Genomic DNA, 21,520 nt, shown 5'->3' with positions numbered 1-21,520 from the left:
AACTCCTTGCTGCATCAGGAGCCGTATCTGCGCACAACTGCGCACACCTTATTGTGCCTGAGGCAATGAAGTGACTTCGAGGAGGGATTTGAACCCTAAACACTAGGCTGCTGCTCCCCTGCTTAAGTTACTGTTTTATTGTTTTACTGCTTTTACTGTTAAATTGCCTGGTAAATGAGGCTGAAATCCCCTATCAGGTGGACTGTAAACCAATCAATAAATACAATGGCTGGTGACCCCTTTCATTGGATCAACAATAAATGGGCAGATCCGAGGAAGGGGCCGAGGCTTTGAAGTCTCTCTGTCTCTTTTTTTTTCATGGAATTGGGCTGGGGGATTGCAAACAGGTTGCTCCCATCTCTAAAAGCCATCAGTGCTCCAAAATAATGAAATGACTCTCTGCTGGGTAGACGCAAAGATGTCTCTCAGCTGCCTGCGACAGATGAAAGCAGATTGCAGGAAGGCCCTGTCCAGTAAGGAGCCAAGCGGCAGCACCGGCTCAGACCGGCTACAGTCACAAGCAGCACAGGCTCTGCATGCACAATGAGCCCCAGTGCAAACATGGCTCTTTGCAGGGCTGGAGCCCGACTGCTCAGATAATCCCAGCCAAAGCCTCTCCTCCTCAGCCTTGCAGCAAGTCCTTCCCGGGGATCAGCCGCAGCCTCCCCCCGCGCCTTCACCGGGCAGTCGCCATGGGCGGCAGGCTGAGCAGGCGGAGCAGCCTGGGGGACGAGAGCCCCTCCGCAGAGGACCTGGCTGCCAGCCCGGCCCGCAAGCCCCTGCAGCTGGCCTCCCTCCTGCTCGGCTCCGAGAAGCTGTCCGGGGTGCTGAAGAGGAAGAGCCCGGCGCCCTACGTGCAGAGGGTGGGCTGGATCCGGGAGATGCAGGCGCTGCTGCGAGCCCAGAAGCAGGACCGCGCCGTCTCCATCCTCCGGCTGCTGAGGAAGGTAAGGGCAGGGCAGGGGAGCCCACTCTGGGGGTAGCCCCAGACCCTAGAACACCTTAAGGATGCGTGAACTTCTCACCCTTTTGTATAGCCACTGAGTCTGTCCAGTCTTGACTACTCCCCTGGGGCGAGGACCCTGCTAGACCGGGGCTGCTTGCCCTGTCTTTCAGATCGCATTCATTTTCACTCCCTGCAGCCTCAAAATGTCTTCTTTGGGATCCTGTTAAATGTAACCAATGTCTGTCTGACTGATGGAGGGATTCAGAAAGCAGCCATTTCATCAGCTTTTAGTCTCCTGCTTTGTAAAGTAAACTTCCCTAGCTGAAACCATATTTTCTTCATAGAAAATATTTCAGTCCCCTAATTAACTTGGTGGCTTTTTGTTGTACTCTTGCCAACTCTTTTATGGAATAGCTGGTCCCAGAATAACATTAGGATAGCTCCATGGGATTTTCTTGATAGCACCCCTGGCTGCCATTCTTCCTAAGCCTTCATATTCCTGCTGATAGCTGCTGTCTTATCAGTGCAGAAGCAAACAGGGCTGGAGGTTTAGATCTTCAGGGGGATAAGCCCTGTTAGTTTGGTGCAGCCAAAACGACAAGAGGTGGGTGGCATCTTCTAGACTAACCAATTTATGGAGGCATGAGCTTTGGAGGGCAAAGTCCACACTATCCCATGCTGGTTCAGAGAGAAAGAGGCTTTTACAGGGCCACACCCAACTGCTTTGTGCTATTTTTTAGCTGCTGGCCCAAGACTTTAATATGTTCTTATTTAGTTTATATATTCTTGTATAATTTAAATGTTTTATGAAGTATTTTATGTTTTTCATTTCTATGACTTGACTTTGGAATTTCAAATGTATTTAACTGTGCATTTGAAAAAAAAAAGTTGTAAACCGATATAATGTTTGCTACGAACGTCGGTATAGAAAAACTAATAAATAAATACATAAATAATGTACAGAGTAGCAAGAGATCTAATCATTAGGTACAATGAGGTTTGCAAAACCTAACAGTAGAACTGAGCCATGTAAAATTCTATAAGGCACCAAGACTGGATTTAATTGAATCCAAGAGCATTACAGGAAATCAGTGATGTATTTGGTGGGCTGAACTTAACATTTCAGGATTCAGTTAAAACAGGTTCCATGCAATCCCCATTAAGAAGGGATTTCTGTTGTGGATGCAATATCAATTTTATCCTTATATTGATCCAATAAAAGGTGCTCTAATGTTCAGTATTTTTTTCTGAAATGGATTCTTTGTAAATCATTAAGAAAGAGGAGATTGTTGTGCATTAATAAGATTCAGCATGGAGCCAGGAATGGCATTACGTGTTTAACTAACTTTTTTAAGTTTGTGAGATCGTCAAATCTAGGGAAAATGCTTGATAAACAGGTTGACTATATTTTTCTAAAGCTTTAGACATGATGGTAGGTCATGAAAAGATAATTTGGTTAGAATCTAGGGAAAAGTTGTGATCGAAACTAATTGAGTTGCAGTCTGTGATGGGCCAATCAGCATTTACTTGCATTAATCTCTAATGCAATCTTACAAAAACTTTGATTCTAATTCTCTCCTCAAGAAAAGATCCATCTTGCCCTAGATAAAAAGAAAATATAGCTTCTTCTCTATATTTAACAGCCAAACCTATTGGCCAACATTACTCCCAAGTAACTTTTTTTATTCCCAAAACAATTTTAGATCCTCTGACTCAAAATATTTATCAATAAAACAACATATTGCTCATGTTGTAAAATTCTCTTTCTATAAGCTTCAGTTATTGAAAAATTGGAAACCACTATTGCATTCCTCAGATTTTCAAGTTATACTGCAATCCTTGGTACTGACTTCATTAGATTATTGCCACTCCCTTTTTCTGGGCCTTCCTCAAACTTCATTACACAAATGATACAAAATTCTGCTGCTAAACTCAGAGACCATACCACTCCTGCTCTTATAAATTTACACTGGTTACCAATCTCCTGGAGAATACAGTACAAAATCCTAAATCTCATTTACAACCTATTAAACAACATTTCATCCGTATGGTTGTCCTCCCCCCTGCACTTATATAAACCAACAAGATAATTACGTTCAGCAAATAAAAATGAATTGTAGGTTCCAGTGCCCAAAGAAGATATAACAAGAAATTGATTCTGTTTAGTGGTGGGCCCTAAATCCATCAGGTCTGCCGCAACAGCTAAATCCTTTAAGAAATCTTTGAAAACTCATCTGTTCATGTTAGCATACCAGCTTTTGAAGATCCAGTAGATAATCCATCTTTTGCTTGGAGGATCTAGAATGCAATCCCTTTGTTTTAATGCTGTTTTTACCGCACTGTGTTTTACTTATTTTATTTGACTCCTTACATGACATTGTGTGTGTAAACCCCCATGTGCGCTCTAGAAAGTTTCATAAATAAATAAACAAATTTATCATTATATTTGGCGGTTGGCTAGGAATCTTTGACTGTACTGTAGAATTGGCTTTTTTAGTTTTACTTTGTTCTGGATTGCCACATAACGACAGCTGTTAAGCAAGTGAAAGAAGGTTTGGCTTGATGGACCTAACCAACTGTAGAATTACCTAATGGCCACAAAACCAAGAAACAACACCCACAAGACATATACCTGCCCCGCAGAAAGAAGTGAAGCCTGTGCTAAGATTCTTGAAAACTAGAGAATTCAAATATTAGCAATCAAAAATGAGACTTTCACTTCGGTACATGGACAACTGTGTCCAATCAAAGCTGTAAAAGTAACTAATGCAGAATAGGGGCAAACTGAGCTAGGGGGAGCTTTACACTAACAAAATTAGCAGAGGTTGCCAAATAAATAACCAAAGAAAACAGCTGATTTCAAAGACTATTAAGAAAAATGCAATATCTATATCTAACACACAGTGCATTAAAGAAATCAGGCTTCTGGGTACACCTAGGTTTAGTTCTTTCCTTTTCCTCGGCAGCTCAAAGCGAGTTGCATTCAGGCACTACAGATACCTCACACGAAGCAGCTCACTGCTAGAATGGCAGTCACAAAGGCCCATGCTTAGCACACTCTTCTTGGAGCACTATTTCTATCTTCTGTATTTTTCTATCTGATCATGCCTAATCAAACCTGATGGAAATGCCCAAACATATTAAAAAGACAGTAAAATATAAATCAAACAATTCATATAACAAAATAATAACACACAATTCATAATAAAGTTGTTAAATTCACCAACAGAAGAAAATGAGAAATTGCAAACTGCTTGCCAGGAGTAAAACTTGAAAACAGCAGGCATGCAAGAATCATTTATTTCACTACACATTCTTCTTTATTTTATTCTGTCTTTTGGAATTTCAAAACAGATTATACTCAGATACCATAGGTATTTCCTTCTCCCCAAAGGGTTTACAATCTAAGGAAGTAATTTTCAAAGGCGTTATGCATGTAACTATAACATACTATTGTAGCAGTTTTCAAAAGCCCACTTACACCTGTAAAGCATATTTACATGTGTAAAACCCACTTTTAAATGCTTTTGAAAATACCCTCTAAGTTTGTATCTGAGGCCATGAAGGGTAAAGTGACTTGCTCAAGGTCATAAGGAATGGTAGTAGGATTTGAACCCTAGCTTATAGTCTGCTACTCTAACCTCTAGGCTACTCCCCATTCTCTCTGACCTGCTCAACCATCAGTCAGCACTTAACTCCTTGGATTTTCCCAGCCCACCCCTCTATCTTCTAGGATCTAGATGGACAGATACAGCAGACAATCTATCAATAGCTGCACAGGAAGCAGAATGGAATACTCAGAAGATGTTCAAATCACTGAAGCATCCAACAGAGCTGGGGCACTGGAGCCTAGGTGGTGTGGCTAATGTTTAGATCTGACGCCATTCTGAATCTTATTTGTGTGATCTTGGTCAGGACATTTTTATCTCCCTCTGATGCTCATTCTCTGTCTGACCAGAGCCAAATGACCTTTTCCCTGTCTATCTGTTTACAACTGTATTTGTGTAATAATAACATTGCGCCATCCTTCTTTGGAATCCTTCATGAAACTCCCATGCCAGAAATATGTTGACAGGACACACAGCCCAGACTTGGCTGTATCTATGCTTCTGATGTGTTATAGTGTACAGAAATCATGAATTACATTCTAGTAGGCTAACACAACAACCACACCATGCACTATAGTGTGAAAGGGATTGGAATTCCTCTTTCAAGATGTATATAGAATGTTGCACTATACATCCAAATGATGGTGTTTCCTTTGCAGCTTGGAAATTCCTTGGTGCATAAAGAAAGGATATAATGAGACCAGCCGTGAGCTGACAACTAGCAACTCATTGCCCTATTACTTACCAATGTAATAGTTCTGGTGGCTATTGCTTTGGTGACTTTAGTAATGTGGACACTTGTGTAAAAGAAACTGGTTCAAAGTCACCAATCCATTTCCTGTACTACCCCCCCAGCTTGAGCAATATCCAACTTGGCGATCTGAGGTGCAAGGCTCCCTATTTCATTAACAGCTCACTGAGACTTTTGGTCACTCAAATGCTGTCTACTGGTGCATATTCTATATACATGGATCCGATCATGCTTAAAGAAAAACATGTATGGCACAGCAACATGTATCCATATTGGTCCAGGATGTGAAATCTTTGAAAGGACCAACAAAAAAAGATGTTGTGGTACATGAGGTTTGGAAACCAGACAGGACCCTTCTTCAGCTATGGCTGCAAGATTGAAGGAAAAAAAGAAGCATGTGAGGTCTTTTAGGCTGGCCCTTTAAAAGGTCTCACAGACTGCAACAACTTCCTAAATATACAGTATATGCTCGAAAAAAAATTTTCGTACTTTAAACTGGATGAAATGGAGGATCACGTGATGTGGTAGCCGGAAGGTCACGTTTCTTCCAGGCTCCAGACTCGCCCCGCCAATCGCGCCTCATCTGATCGCGAAATTACCGGTCTGTTAAAAGTTAAACATCGTCGGGGACAGGGTGTATGTCCGCGGTCCAGGCTCGGGGAAAATCGCGGCCATCGATGACAGCTAAGACTAATAAAAAGGAAAAAGAAAAAGTGACAGCACCCGACTCCAAGATGGCGGCCGCGGTAGAACGTGAGTCTCCCTTCCCCCTTGCGCCACTTACCATCGCGGAAATAAAGGTCGCGGTTCGTGAAGCTTTAGAGGAAAAGCTGTCACAGATCACCACTCAGCCTGGGGAGGTTCGGGACTCGCTGGTGGTGCTCCCCCCGCGACTGGAAGCAGCAGAGGCAAAGATTTCTGAGCTGGAGGATGCCGCTGGGGTCACACGTGCTAAAATGGTGGCCGGGGATAAAAATATACAAGCTCTTCAGCTTAAAGTCGATGAGCTGGAAAACAGAGCCCGACGCGACAATTTGTGGTTCCTGGGCTTTCCGGAGGTGGTGGAGGAGCGCTCCCTGTGCTCACTTTTGGAGACCTGGCTCCCAGAGGTGCTTGCCCTGCCTCACTTACAAGGGAAGCTCGTGGTGGAGATCATCACCGTCGGGGCGTCCTCGGCTGGTCATAGCCAAAATCTTAAATTCAGCTCACAAGGCAGAGCTCTGGAGGGCATCACACTCAAAACAGGAATTGCTTTATCAATCACATCCCATCAGAGTTTTTCAGGATTTCTCAGCTTCAGTGTCAGAGGCCAGGCAGGGTTTTTCACCCATTTGCTCCACCTTGCACAACTGTGGTATCAAATTTGCGCTTATGTTCCCGGCACGCTTGCAGATTTGGAACAAGGATAAGGTTCACACTTTTGATACAGTGGAGCTGGATCACACTTTTGTGGACTCACTGGATTCCTAAAGTGGATTTTTTCAACTAACTGTCACACGTCTCTGGACTGGGCTTGGTGTCGGATGGGAGTAAGGGAATTATAAGACTTGCAAGGTACTGGTCCGAACCAGTAGGATGGTTTTCTTATAACACAGGGTTTTTTTCCTGCACTCTATTTTGTTTTTGTTGAAACAATTTTTATTGCTTTTCCAATAAATCACAACAAAGTACAAACAACAGGGAGAATACAGTGTTCCTTCTGCACTCAACCTCACTAAACAAGAGCAGGTAGCAACCGGAAAACTTCCTTTAACCACCCCCTTCCCCCCCCCCCCCCCCCCCTCTTCTCCCACCCCCCGACCCCAAAGGCATCAACTAAGTAGTCAGTGATATGGGTTCCAATTCATTTCAACAAGGGTGAGTCCCACGCTTTAGAACAGAAGGAAATGTCAGTCATTTAAAATCCAACTACGAACTTTATGAGGTAAAGTCTGTATGTACGAATCCCAAACTTGAAGGAAGATGCGGTGTGTCTTAGGAAAAGTCCGAGCCGACATCCGCTCCATCTGCATCAATAGATGAAAGTGGTTCCTCCAGGCCCAAAAGGAAGGATCTGCTGCTTCCTTCCACTGTAGGAGAATCAATTTCTTCCCTACAAAACAAGCTTTCATAAACAAACGACGGGGGCCCACCTCCCAGATGCGTAATATAGGAATACATTCAAAAAGTATCAATAGGGGGGATACAGGCAGTGAAATCCCCAAGATACAGCCCAGGTAGGACATGACACGCCCCCAAAATCTTTGAATAATTGGACAGCTCCATAACATGTGAGATAGAGTGCCAATCGCCAGGCTGCACTTCCCACAAGTTGCCGCTGGCAGTAAAGTACAGCGGAATGCCACCTGGGGAGAAACATATGCCCTCCAAAGAAATTTGTACTGCATTTCCCGATAGTAGGAGTTCGAGGATACCTGGGCAATACGCCGGAAGCCGTTCCTTAATTGCTCTGCTGTAACCCGGAATGCCCCTTCGCTATTCCAGCGTTCAGCTAAATCCCGACAGGGGTTATGGAAGGTGGCTGCCCGCAATTTCTGATAATACTGGGAAAGCAATGGCACTCCTCTCTGAGCTAAGTGAAAAAAATCAGCTACCCCCTGAATGCCAGAAGTCGTGAGACTATCCTTCGGTAAGGCTTAAATATAATGGGAGAGCTGTAGATATGCGAACACAGAGGGATTGCGCAAGCCATAAAGTTGGGACAGCAGTTGTAGGGTGAGAAGTTGACCTGTCTCATCGAAAACATGGCCTACTTGGGTGATCCCCTGCCTCGCCCAGTCCCTAAACACCCTGGAGGAGGAACCCGGCACAAAATCTAAGTTGCCTTGTAGGGGTAGTAGGTAGGCACAGCCATGTGGTATCTGCAACAACTTCCGGATTTGGGCCCAGGCATATCTCACCGGGGATACTAAGCTCATCAAGAGCTCTGGCAGACTCAGTTTAGCCTCATCTGCTCGAAGGACCCAGCGCATATCGCTATCCCCAAAAACAGTGCGCTCAGCCTCCAAGTGGAAATAAAACCCCTCTCCCAGCAGCCATTCTCTTATCATTCTACAATTACTGGCTAAATTATAGAGGCGTAGGTCCGGGACACTCAAGCCCCCTGTGCCCCACTTGCCCTGCAGCCGGGCTAGTGCTATGCGGGACTTCTTCCCCTTCCAAAAGAAATATCGCATCCCTCTCTCTATCTGGCAATGGTCCTTGATTTTAAGACACAGTACCAAATTCTGAAAAACATACAGCCACTGGGGCAGAATAACCATCTTAAATAAATGTATACGACCCCCGAGAGAGAGCGGGAGAGAATGCCATTTACACATTCTATCCAATGTAGAAGTGACTAAAGGGGGAATGTTGATGTCATATAGCTGGGACATATCAGCCGACAGAACCACCCCTAAGTAGCGCAAGCGTCCTGGGGCCCATATCAGTGGAAAAGCACCTTCCCAACCTTCTTGCAGCGCCTCGGGATAGGCTAGCGCCTCAGACTTGTCCTGATTCAGGCGAAAGCCCGAAAAGAGGCCAAACTCATTAAAGAGTAAGAGCAGATGCTGTAGCGAGGCCTTAGGATTGGTTAAAAAAACCAGGACATCATCAGCAAAAGCCGCATACTTGAACGTGTGTGTTTGGAAACGGACCCCCTTGATTCGTCTATTCCCTTGAATAGCCAGCAGAAGGGGTTCCAACTGTAACAGAAAAAGCAAGGGAGAGAGAGGGCATCCCTGCCGGGTTCCCCGTTGGATAGGAAAGCTTTCAGATTGCGACTGGTTAACCAGGATGCATGCCCGAGGGTCCCGATAGAGAAGGTGTATGGCGTCCAGAAACCGACCCATGAAATTCATTGCTTCTAAAATGTGGTACAAATGGCCCCACTCCACCCTATCAAAGGCCTTTTCTGCATCAAAACTAATGGCCAGAAAGGGCTCCTTAATCTGCTGACATAACGCCATGGCCACTAAAACCCGCCCGATATTGGTAGAGGCATATCTGTCTCGCACAAATCCAACTTGGTCAGGTTTGATTAAGGAAGGTAGAACCCGGGCTAGCCTATCTGCCAAAATTTTTGCTAGGAACTTCTGGTCAATGTTTAACAAAGAAATGGGTCGGTACGCTGCAGGAGATTGGGGATCCTTCCCTGGTTTGGGGATCAATGTTATATGTGCCTCGTTACTTTGCCCCGGATAACTGCCCTGGTCTATCAAAGCATTGAAATTTGCTGTAAGCGGTCCCACCAACACATCTGTCAGGGTTTTGTAGTATTCGGCCGTGAACCCATCAGGGCCCGGCGTCTTATAAGATTTCGCTTGCCAAATCACCTGCCGGGTCTCTACTTCAGAAATCGGTAGATTAAGCTGTGCTTGTTGCTCGGCAGTGAGTTGAGGCAGTTCTATCCCATCACAAAAGGCTGAACAGCCGACCACGTTGGGAACTGCAGCAGTATACAAGTGGGCATAGTAATCCCTGAAAACCTGCAGAATGTTGGTTGCATCTGTGACTAATCGGCCCGAAGGAGATTTAAGGGCCGCTACATAGTGGGACCGGCGGCGTGCCCGAATCAAATTAGCCATTAGCCTTCCCGACTTGTTCCCCATATGAAAAAGTTTATGCTTAAAATACAGCACACTTTTCTTGGCCCTTTGATGTAAGAGTGAATTAAGTACATTTTGCACCGAAATATACAATTCCCGATGCCTAGGAGAGTTATCAAGGAGCAAAGTCTGCTTGGCGCTGTGGAGTTGAGTGTTCAGGGTAAGAATACGCTTATCTAACATTTTCTTCTGATGTGCCACATAGGAGATGATCTCTCCCCTAAGAACCGCTAGAGGCATACCAATAAAGTGTCGGGTCCCCCGTGTGCAATGCATTATGAGATGCATAATCTTCCCATTTTACCCGAATATGTTCTCTGAAACCCTGATCTTTGGCCAAATAGTATGGGAATCGCCATCTCATCATTCGGGGGGGGTCCCTCCTGCCCATGACAACTCCACCCAGACTGGCGCATGGTCGGACAAAACAATGTCATCTATACCCGCTTCTGTCAGTTGGGAAAACAAACTAGTACTCAATAGGATATAATCTAGCCGGGATTGCGTGCCATGTGCCCTAGATAGATGAGTAAAGTCCCGTGCCATAGGGTTCAGGCCCCTCCAGGAGTCCACCAAATCCAACTCTTGTTCCAACAGGGCGAAGGGTTTACCCCAATGACCCCTGTCCGGGCCCCCCATCCCACTCCGATCCAATTGGGGATCCTTCAGAGTATTAAAATCTCCTCCCACGATGAGAGGGTAGTTTTGGTAGGGAATTAGGTGAGTGTGAATAGTTCTGAAAAAAAGCTATGCCAGGGTTGTTAGGAGCATACAGATTGCACAGCACCAAGGTATGATTATATATCTCTACTATCAATAGAATATAACGACCTTGTGGGTCCTTAATTTCCTGCCTAACAGTAAATGGCAGCCACTTGTGAACCAAAATAGCCACCCCGGCTGACTTGTTAGTCGCCGAGGCATAGTGTACCCCTCCTACCCACCCCAGGCACAATTTCTGATGTTCTGCATCAGTGAGATGCGTTTCCTGTAAAAATACTAGGTCCGCGGATTTCCTCCTGAGTTGGGAAAGCATTTTTGTTCTCTTAATGGGAGAATTTATGCCACAGATGTTCCAGGATAACAAACGCAAGGATTGACTAGCCATTTCCCCCTGCCTCAAAAGGAAATCTGAAAAACATTAAAAGGAAAGTAGAAAATAGGGATCTTCCCAGCTGAGATCCCATTTCAGGGTGAAGTGGAATACTGAACCCACCTTCCTACAGACCATACACCTCCTTTCCCATATCACAGCATACATACTAAAATGAACAACCCCAATACCCCATCCCGTCCCCTCCCACCCCCCCCCCCCCCCCCCTCCCATTCCTCTAAACATACTACCCCACAGCCTTACAGCTATTAGAGATCACTCCAATGCAATCAACCTTCCCACCCCCTTGGTATTGTGAATGTCCTTCCTATCAATACAACATCAGACCTGCAAACATTATAGCATCTGACAGTCAAACCCAAACCCCGAACTTATAAACAATGCAAAGAGAAACCCTAGAGATTTCCCAGCGAACGAGCAGGAACCTATTCCCTTCATTATATGAGGTCTTGGAGGCCACATGCAACAAACGAAAGAAAGAAATAAAAATAAAAAACAAACAGGGAATAATAATAAAAAAAAATGAGGATACAGGTAAGACACAAAGAGAGAAAGGGAAAAAAAACCCGGTGTATTGAAGGGGGGAGCAAAGTTCTCTTCTTAATGTCTGCTGATTTCCCCTGCTTAAGTCGGTGAACCCCAGCCGATCGCGGAGATATCCTGCCACAGCGGACCGCCAAGTTCTTTCCGCTAGTCTAGGGACAGTCTCGGGGCCCCGTTGGCCCATCCAGCATAAAAAAAAAGGAAGAAAAAAAAAACGGAGATGCCAATTAAACAACTCAGACTCTCTCTGCATGTAGCCCCAGTACTAATAAGAGCTTCTCTGCTCCAACGTCGTCGAACTTACAGCGATTCCAGCAGCAGCCGTTGTACAGATGCTCCGCTCTCACGGCCTCGGGGCACCCGCCTCATCCGGCGCCGATTTCTCCAACGTGGCCAGATAAGCCTGCGCCTCCGCCGGCGAATTTAGCCACCGGACTCCCGTTGTGGTGAGCACGCGCAGGCGAGCCGGGCACACGATCAGCGCTCGTTGGTTAAGGGCATAGAGACGACTGCAGTATGGCGTCAGCGCGTGTCTCTGCTGGCTAAGGCCCGCGGAGAAGTCCTGAAAGACGAGCACTTTGTGGTTGTCGTAGTCCAGGCCCTTCCCAGCACTAGAAGCCCGGAGGATCAAGGACTTGTGCTGGAAATTGAGGATTTTGGCAATTGTGACCCTCAGTTTCGCCACGTTGTCCCGCTTGGGGCCTAACCGATGGGCCCTCTCGATTCTCAGTGGGCCATGTGCCTGCGAAAGCGCTAGCGCACGAAGCAGCCATTCCTCCAGGAAAGAAGCCAGGTCCCCTTCAGCGACGGATTCCGGGATGCCAACAAAACGTAAGTTGGATCGTCTGGACCTGTTCTCCAGATCCTCCAGACGATCTGTATGTTTCCCTAAGGTGGCTTTAATGCTGGCCAACTCCTTCCGCAGGCCCTCCTGGTCGTCCTGGACATCTGACACTCTCTGTTCAATGTCTGCGCAGCGGGACTCAAAGTTTAAGGGATATTGAGGACAATTCGGGTCCCAAAGCTTCGCAGACCGCGAGGCGTATTTTTTCCAAAGCTGGGTTCAGGGAGGCTTCCAGGCCCTCTCCATCTTCTTCCAGGCCCTGCTCCGGAGGACGAGCCTTATCCTTTTCTTTGTCTTTCCTCGTCGCCCTTGACATTTCCCTGCCAGATACCCAGAGATAGAGATGCCCCTTGCAGAGATTATAAAAATGATCACTTTAGATCACTATTGGGGTCTCCGATGGGGTAGGATTGGGGCGAGAAGGTCGAGAAGGAAGATCCTGCGTCTGATCTCCTTCACTGCATCACGTGATCTCTCCTCTTTTGTTATTCACTCTTGGATGACCTTTTTTATAATTTTCTCAAGATTTCACATTTGGATTGGGTGCCCTATGAGTACCCCCAGGGGGTTGGCTCTGAGTAGCTGCCTTCTGGGGTATTGTGTAGGAGCCGGCGGCGTGGGGAATTCCTTCATACCTCGAAGTCGTCATGATTCAGCGTTTAGACTTGGTATAAATAATGCTATTTTTTTTTGGTACTGACTCAGCTTCCACAATTAGTGGAACCTTTGTTTCTGGACGGATTTGTTCAGGAATATTAGGGGACCATTTCTCTAGGATCGTTTCTAGAGATTACATGTGAGACTTATAATGTTAAGGCCCTAAGTTTATTTTTTGGTGGGGCCTGGCTATGTACTGAACTGTTTCCCTGGTGGATTTCTTTTTCTGACTGGTTATAGGACACATACTTGATTACCTAGGTTTAAATGTTTTTTTTCTCTGGCCTAGGGGCTTTTACAGTGGTGTCTATTTGTTTGATGTTCACGGCTATGTTTCATTAGTATAAGCTCAAGGGGGATGGTGGGGCGAGGTCATGGGCACATCTATACGTGATCTACCACTTTCGTTATGGAAGCACAGGGAGGTGGGCTGAGGGAAGGTGGTCAGGGGACTAGTCTTGAAGACTTGGGAGGGTGGAGATGGGAAGGGTTGGGAGGGGAGTCAGCTGGGTTAGGGGGTGGGGAGTGGGGGAGGATTGTTTGGGGGGGAAGAAAAGGGAGAGAATACACAGGGCAAAAAGGAACTTGCAATATATGTGGAGGAAGACGAATACCACCATCTTGTTTTTTCATTTCTGTTTGCAGTCAAGTGTTCCACCGAGCAGGAGAAAGTTGGGGGGAGCCCTAGCTGGTGGGGGGCTTCCGCCACGTTGTTTTGCATTTCAGCCTTCAAATTATCCTCCTGTGTTAAACACTGAGTAATCACACAAGGTTTGCTTCTTGGAATGTCTGTGGGATAAATTCATCTGTCAAGTGCTCTAAAATACTTTCCCTGTTGAAGAAAAAAGCAACCTTGGTGGCCTACTTGCAGGAGACCCATCTCTCTGCGGCAGAACATGCTAAACTGCGCCACAACTGGGTGGGGGAGGTGCGCTGTGCATCAGCCTCCTCGAGGTCCGCAGGCTTTGCTATCCTGATACATAAGAAGCTTCCTATTAAAATCACCAAAGAAATAGTGGACCCCCAGGGCCGTTATCTTATTTTGGTTTCTGAATTATATGGTCGGACTGTTGTCTTATGCAATGTCTATGCCCCTAATATTATAGCCCAAATTTTTTTCGGGGACTTTATTCTCATTTAATCCCTTATCTCAATGAGATTTTGATTATTGGGGGTGAGTTCAACACTATCCACGATGCCACTCTGGACGCCTCTGCATCACGTACGCAGGAGCGGGGTATGGGCAGAGGTCCTCAGCTGTTGGAACGTACACTCCATCTGTTGGATGTCTGGCGCTTAATCCACCCAATGGATTGGGACTTTACGCATATGTCTCGAGCACATGCATCCCTCTCACGGATTGACTACTATTTGATTAGTGATCATGCATTTTCTTTGGTAAAAGATGCCAGGATTGACAATATTGTTATCTCTGACCATGCTCCCGTTTGGATTGACTTCCATTTTTCAGGTGGTCAATTGTCGGCGAATTTATGGCGCTAACCCTATTTTTTAGCTAATGATATGAAATTTTTGGATTATCTGCGGACTAAATGGGCAGACTATGCGTCTCTTAACCAGTCTCATACTTCTCAGCCAGTCTTGTTTTGGTACGCAGCTAAGGCAGTACTACGGGGGAGGATATTATATCTTATGTTTCTCACCGAAAACGGGTTTTGGATAGGCGTATTTTGACGTTAAGTGGGCAACTATGCAGGGCTCAGATCCAATTGGCTGCGGGAGGGGGTGAGGAAGTGTGGGTTGCATATCGTTCCTTACAATCGGTTCTCAATTCCCTTTTACATCAGCGGGCGAAGAAGAGTTTCCTGTTCTATCAGTTTCATCTTTATCAATATAGCAATAAAACTGGGCGTATGATGGCTAATTTGATCCGGTCCACATGGTCTAATTGGTTTATTCCAGCACTGCGGACGGCACCCACTATGGTGGCTCGAGATACCCCTGGCATTTTAGAAGGGTTTCGGGACTGATATTCGGCCTTATATACTTCTGAAGGAGGGACGGAAGAGACTAGTGCCAGCTATTGCTCCAAACTGCCTCTCCCCTCTCTAACTCCGGATCAACGAGCGTTGCTTAATCAGCCTATTCTGGAAGAGGATGTTCGTAAGGTCATAAGTGGTCTGCCTAATTTTAAGACGCCAGGGCCTGATGACTATACGGCAGAATTTTTCAAGACCTTGAAGGACCAGATAGCATGCCCCTTAGCTGTGGGTTTTTCAGAGTTGATAAAGTGTGGTTCCTTTCCCACACATGACAATCTAGCCCTAATTACTCTTATTCATAAATCGGGCAAAGACCTTCTTATGCTGGAATCATACCGCCCAATCTCATTGTTAAATCTAGATCATAAAATATTGGCAAAAATATTGGCTGAACGCTTGGCTCCTATTTTGCCTTTCCTGGTGGGTGACCATCAGGTTGGTTTTGTTCGTCAACGGTATGCTTTAGCCAATATTCGCCGGGTACTGACTGCCCAGACTATTTGTCGGCAGATGGACAACCCCCATCTGGTTCTCAGTTTCGATGCTGAAAAAGCATTCGATCGGGTGGAATGGCGATACTTGTTTCTTGTTGTTCCATTGTGATTCTGTTCTGAGGAGGGCTCAGAACTCAGCCCTCCTTAGTGTTGTATTACTAAGGTTGTACAACATTTAATAAAGAATGTTTAAACATAAACTGGATGAAATTTGCACTTAGCCTGTAAAAATGTAATATCACGAAAAACCTTGCAGCAGAATCTGCAGTAAAGCTGGTCATGGAGAAGTTATTCATTCTCACCTTTAATGATAATGCAGCAGCAGCAGCAGCAGTGATCTGACTGTACTGTATCCTGGCACTGTGTGTATGTTACTCCTTTCATCATCACTGCATGGTTGATCTTTTTGAGGCCCCTTCAAAAGCCTTCACAGTAGCTATTTGTCATGCTGAAATAAGAACATAAGAAATACCAAGCTCAGCATCCTGTCTCTGACAGTGGTCAGTCAGGGTCACAAGTACCTGGCAGATCCCATAAAGTACATCTATTTCCTGTTATTCACTCTCAGGAGAAGCTTTAGCTTTCTTTAGTCTACCTGGCTAAGAATGTATTATGGACTTTTCCTCCAGGAACTTGTCCAGACCTCATTTAAACTCCGCTATGCGCGTCACCTTGATCACATCCTCTGGCGACAGATTCCACTGCTTGATAATGCGCTGTGAAGAAAGTGCTTTCTACGATCTGTTTTGAATCTGCTGGTGGTTAATTTCATGGAGTATCCCCCTGTTTTAGTATTATTTGAAAGGATAAATATCCATCCTTTATTTACCTGTTCCACCCCACCCGTAATTTTATAAACTCTATCCTGCCCCCTCTCTGCCATCTCTTTTCCAAGCTGAAGAGCCCTCACCTATGTAGCCTCTCGTCATGGCAGATCAGATCATTAAGTATTTGTTAGCTTTCTAAACCTCCAAAAGTTTGAAAGTGATCTAGTTGAGAGAAGTGGGTTTTACAAATAGTGGCAGGAGAAATGCAGGTGGCAACAGCTAAACATAAGAACATAAGAACATAAGAAAATTAGATTGAAAAAAATGGACTCCATGGAGTTTACAAGATTTCTCAAGTTTCTTTCCATTGAACGCAGCTTTCCATGATGCATGTGTGCACATGTGTGTATTGGGAAGTAGTGTCTTTCTGGATGTGAAGGTCGGTGCATGTGAGGCGAGAGGCAACAGTTGCGGGAGAGTGGAATTCATGCCAGATCAGGCAGATTCACTTTAGTATTTTGAAAATGAGAACGAATGACCAGGGTTCCAAAAATCAACAAGCATTTTTGTTTGCATCCATTTTTGTTTCCCGTTAAAGTCTATGGGACACGTAAACTGCATGTTTTGTTTTGGGGTTTTTTTTCTCCTGAAGGCAGCTAACAACCAGCGATGACTCTAGACCGATTGGAGTGGGAAGGGACAGGAAAGAAGCCAGCAAGCAGGACCAATCAAGGTCATACATTTTTTTTAGCCAACCTGTCCTAGCTGGTATCTGTATGGATTGATAGTGATTTCCTCTTTACTTTATCAAGCTAAAAGTGAAAGAAGAATCTTTCAGACTCCATTTTGAGCTCATTTCCTTTTGGATGAGAACAGGGTAGTTGTGGATCTACAGTTCTGTCAGACAAAACAAAATTGAGAAAAGAAGGACTAGAGGAAGTTAAAAGTGAAGTAGGCTCTACCTCTGCTGTTTCTTCATATCAAGAGCCCACTTTTTGTTACTGTGTGTCAAAAATCTTTTGTCTGTTTTGGAATGTCACAGCACTCACAGTGCAATTGTAACACTGAAAAAAGCAAAACAGAAGGAAAAGTCAGTGAGGGCTTTCTGTACTGGATACAATAGTCACTCAGTGCACTGACCCAGAAATGCTTAAACTGCAGAAGTGCAGTATTTGTGTGCACTGACTAGAAAACAGAGCAAATAGAGCCAGGCTTGAATTTTTGTTCTCCGAGTCTCATCTTGGAGTGGGAAAAGGATTCAGTGTGTGTAAATTGTATATTTCATATTGATTTTCATAAATGATGTCATCATCTCTGGAAAAGAACAGTACCCCATACGGGCACAGGCAGACACTCACTAGGCAGGCAGAAACAGCAGTGGGCTGCTGCTGCTGCTCACCTCTCTCACTGTGCCTTGTGCTGTTTGCGTCACTGTTGTTGGTTCTGTTTGCTCCTTATTTGGTGCTTTGGGGTGTTCATGCCTCTTCTAGAGCTCTGTTGCCCCCCTCACAGGCTCTTGGGGTATCAGTGCCAATCTTGTTATTGCATTGCTCTGCACCTAAACTTTGTGGTTTTGATCCCCATTGTGCCTGCTGCTCCGAGCCTCTCTTAAGGGCCTCTGCTTCTACTCAAATGCTCTTATGCCTATTACTGCCTATTGATCCTGCCATGGCAATCTGATGGCGTGCCTCTCATGGTCCCTTGGGGGGGTCTTCCTTGCTCTGTGGTTGGAGTCTTTGCTCCTCCTATGGTGCCTCGGGCTGTTGATACCTCTGTTTGGGTCACTTTCCCTGTCACGATGCCTTGGGCTATTCAGGCCACTCTGGTGCCACTTTGCCTCACCTTTGGTGTCTTAGAATTACCTTTCCCCTGCTGCTGATGTCTGCTTGCAAGTTTCACTTAACTTGAATAGAAAGCCCCAACTTGGGACCTCAGAATAGAATGCATTGCTTCCCCCAATGACATTAAATGGAAATGAATAAACAAGTGACATAAAGCTTTTTTTTTTTTTTATTTCAAACAAACAAAATAAATAATAGAGGCATATGAAATGAACTAATGAGCCGAAAGAAACATTTTTTTCTATGCACATATCTAGCAGGAGTGTAGGAAACTGAGGCTTTATGTGCATTTGAGAGAGAGCTTGAATTTGTGCGTCTGCGTGTGTTGGTAACAGAGATGCTGCTATTGTTTTCTGCGGACATAAGAGTGAAGCAGAGGAAGTATGTGTGTGCGCCTGGTTCTTTCCTGATTTCCTTCTTGTCCAATTTAGATGTGTAACCTTCATAGCTGCTCAGTCTTATGTGGGTTAGTTCCATGGCACAGGAAAAACGCACACGCATGTGGCCTCAGACCCAGGAATGGGAGCCATCTTGCTCCATTTGATAGACTTGACATAGGCACTTCACATGCTTAACTTTCAAAATGATACATGCAGGTTGAAAAAGAACACAGAGGAAAAGCACTCTCTAGCACTTCCTGTAATGAAATCATAATATGAGACAATTTGGAAAAATCTGCAGACAGCTGCCTGGGATACAAGTCATCATTGAGACATGCACCAGCTTTTTCTGTGGCTATTGTTTCTCTCCAAAACTACATACACTATTGCTTTCTCCACTTGCTCCCCACCCCTGGGATGCATCCATAATGCAGGTAAAAATAAGACTCAAACTTATGTGACGCAATGTTCAAACAAAACTTTGCTTGAGAAATTGCCCTGTGTGAGACCACTGCATTGAATTTCTAGTTTCTTTGAATCCTTGGGGCTTGACTAACTAAGGCCCTGATTTTCAAAAGCATTTACAGGCTTAAAACTGGCTTTACACATGTAAATGCACTTTTCCTGTGCAAATGGCTTTTGAAAATTGCTACAATATAAGCCATTGAATTGTCAATAGGTTTTGCACAAATTAAACGGTGAATTTTAAAAGCCCGGCGTGCACATCAGTTAGAGGATGCATGCACAAGTTGGGCTTGCGTGCTCCGAATGGATTTTAAATGCCCCCCAGATGTACATGTATCTGCCGCAGCACTCACATCTGAAAATTTTCCAAAAGGGGGCAGGGCATGGTCATTTTTGGATGTGAACCAGAGATATGCGGGTAAATACTTACGCACCCCAGCACGTGCCAAGGTCCCCTGCCGCATAAATAATTTACTTCTGTAATGGAGAGGTTGTATGTTGTAAATGAAAGAAAACTAGGCAGAGCTGCGGTGTTTGAAGGGTCGGGGCTAACTGGGGTAAGTAAAGTCAATTAAACTAGTGGGGTTTGGTGAACCTAGCTGCTAACTGGGGGAACTGGGGACGAACTGGTTTTACTGCCAGTGGCGTTGGCGCACATCCCTTTTAATATCTCCTCACTTATGCAGGAGCGGCATTTGTGCGCACGGGCATGAGCCCACTTAAACTTGGACGCACATGTGCGCGTGGCTGGCTTATTTTATAATATGCATGCACATTATTATTTATTTATTTAACATTTTTATAATCTGCATCCCTGGGCGCATATCGGCTTACATACACCAATGCGCGCCTGTGCACCGGTTTGAAACTTGATCTTTTACTGCACTTTATAGGTAAATGACGTCTGAAAATTGCTATGATATTAGGTGACATTTACATGCGTAATTCCTTTGAAAATTCACCTGCTTGGCTTGTCTTCCATTCTGCCTATGGGAAAAGGCTTAGTGAGTCTGGCTCTTGTGTTCTCCCTGTTCCATCCATACACAGCAGAGACAAAGGTTTCTTCAGGATCTGGAGGAGTGATCCTGTCTGTACCAGAGGACTCTGTTCCCTTATTCCCCTGGCAGGTAGTGGCTTCCAACACTTAATTACTTTATGTGAGTAATTGTCAGATTACAATGGACTTTAATGTTCACTAGTAATTATGTTTGCTCCATGAGGTTTCCCTGAGTTATCTGGGATCTTTGTATAAACATCACTTATCTTTTAAACTTGAGACCAAATTCCATTTTTTGTAACAGGTTTAATTGTCCTTGTTTGGCAACAGTCAAGTTTCATGTACCCAGTACGCTCAGCCAGCAGGATGTTCACCTCCCACCCCCATCCACAAATTGGGCACAGTCAGTCCCAGTTGAAAGGCTAATAACAGAATGTCCTCAGCGCATAGCTCCAACTCTACACTGGAAAATTAAACCCCTGCTAATTAATGCACTAAGGAATACCCTAGTAGTTGGAGCAGCAGGCCACAAATCAGGGAAGCCAGGGTTCAAATCCCATTGTCACTCTGTGTGACTTTAGGCAAGTCACTTTGCCCTTCATGACCTCAGGTACGAACTTAAAGATGAATTCTAAAAGCCCAGTGTGTGCCCACTTCCTGAGCAATGGTACCTAGGAAGTATTTAAATGTCCCACCTTTCCTCTAGGACAATTTTTCTCAAACCTGTCCTCAAGGACTCCCGGCCAGTTGGGTTTTCAGGATATCCACAATGAATCTGCATGCACTGCCTCCATAGCATGCAAATTTTATCTCATGGATATTCTTTGGGGATATCCTGAAAAACCCAAATGGCTGGGAGTCCTCCAGGACAAGGTTGGGAACCTCTGCTCTAGGATATACATGTTTACATCTGTAATTCTGTCCCCATAGGCTTTATAACAAAAATCACTGGCCATTTTAGTAGCCACCCTCTGGACCAACTCCAACTGGTTTATATTCTTTTAAAGGTGCAGTCTGAAGAATTGTACACAGTATTCCAAAGGAGGTCTCACCAGGGACTATAACAGGGATTATATCACCTCTGTTTCTCTCACTATACACGCAAGCATCTTTCTGGCTTTTGCTATCGCATTGGCCACCCTAAGATCTTCAGATATAATCACCCCCCAGATCCCATTCTTGATGCAAGTGTAGAATAATATCATACCCTAGACTGTACCACTCCCTTGGGCTATTTCAGCTTTTAGCCCACTAGATTGTAAAAAGAGTACTCCCAATAGGTAACAACAAAATAGCAGCACATTCATTGAATAAATAGCATAAATATTATCTTGCCCTAGCATCTTTTCTAAGTGCAAGGTCTCCAAATGGGTTTGTTTACTCATATTGTGACAGGAATTAACCTCCGTCTTAAGCCAGGGTTACAGTTTGTGGATCCAAGAAATAGAGTAACAGCCTTACCTCAAGCTGGAGACTAATCGGAGACTGAAGAGTGATACTCAGGCCAAAGAAAGATCCCGC

General features: G+C 44.9%; 1 protein-coding gene across 1 annotated transcript in view; it reads left to right on the top strand.

Annotated features, from left to right (window-relative positions):
• The first annotated feature begins 346 nt into the window (after positions 1 to 346).
• LOC115082362 (leucine-rich repeat-containing protein 75B-like) overlaps positions 347 to 21,520 on the top strand; it is a 36,181-nt gene continuing 15,007 nt past the window's right edge. The window contains exon 1 of the mRNA XM_029586597.1: positions 347 to 947. Within this exon, the coding sequence (XP_029442457.1) occupies positions 537 to 947 (411 nt within the window). The 5' untranslated portion in view covers positions 347 to 536. The remainder of the gene's footprint in view (positions 948 to 21,520) is intronic.

The sequence above is a fragment of the Rhinatrema bivittatum genome, unplaced genomic scaffold (assembly GCF_901001135.1).
Source record: "Rhinatrema bivittatum unplaced genomic scaffold, aRhiBiv1.1, whole genome shotgun sequence".
NCBI lineage: Eukaryota > Metazoa > Chordata > Amphibia > Gymnophiona > Rhinatrematidae > Rhinatrema > Rhinatrema bivittatum.
The sequence above is the reverse complement of the archived record's forward strand: the minus strand, read 5'-3'. Positions and strand labels throughout refer to the sequence as shown.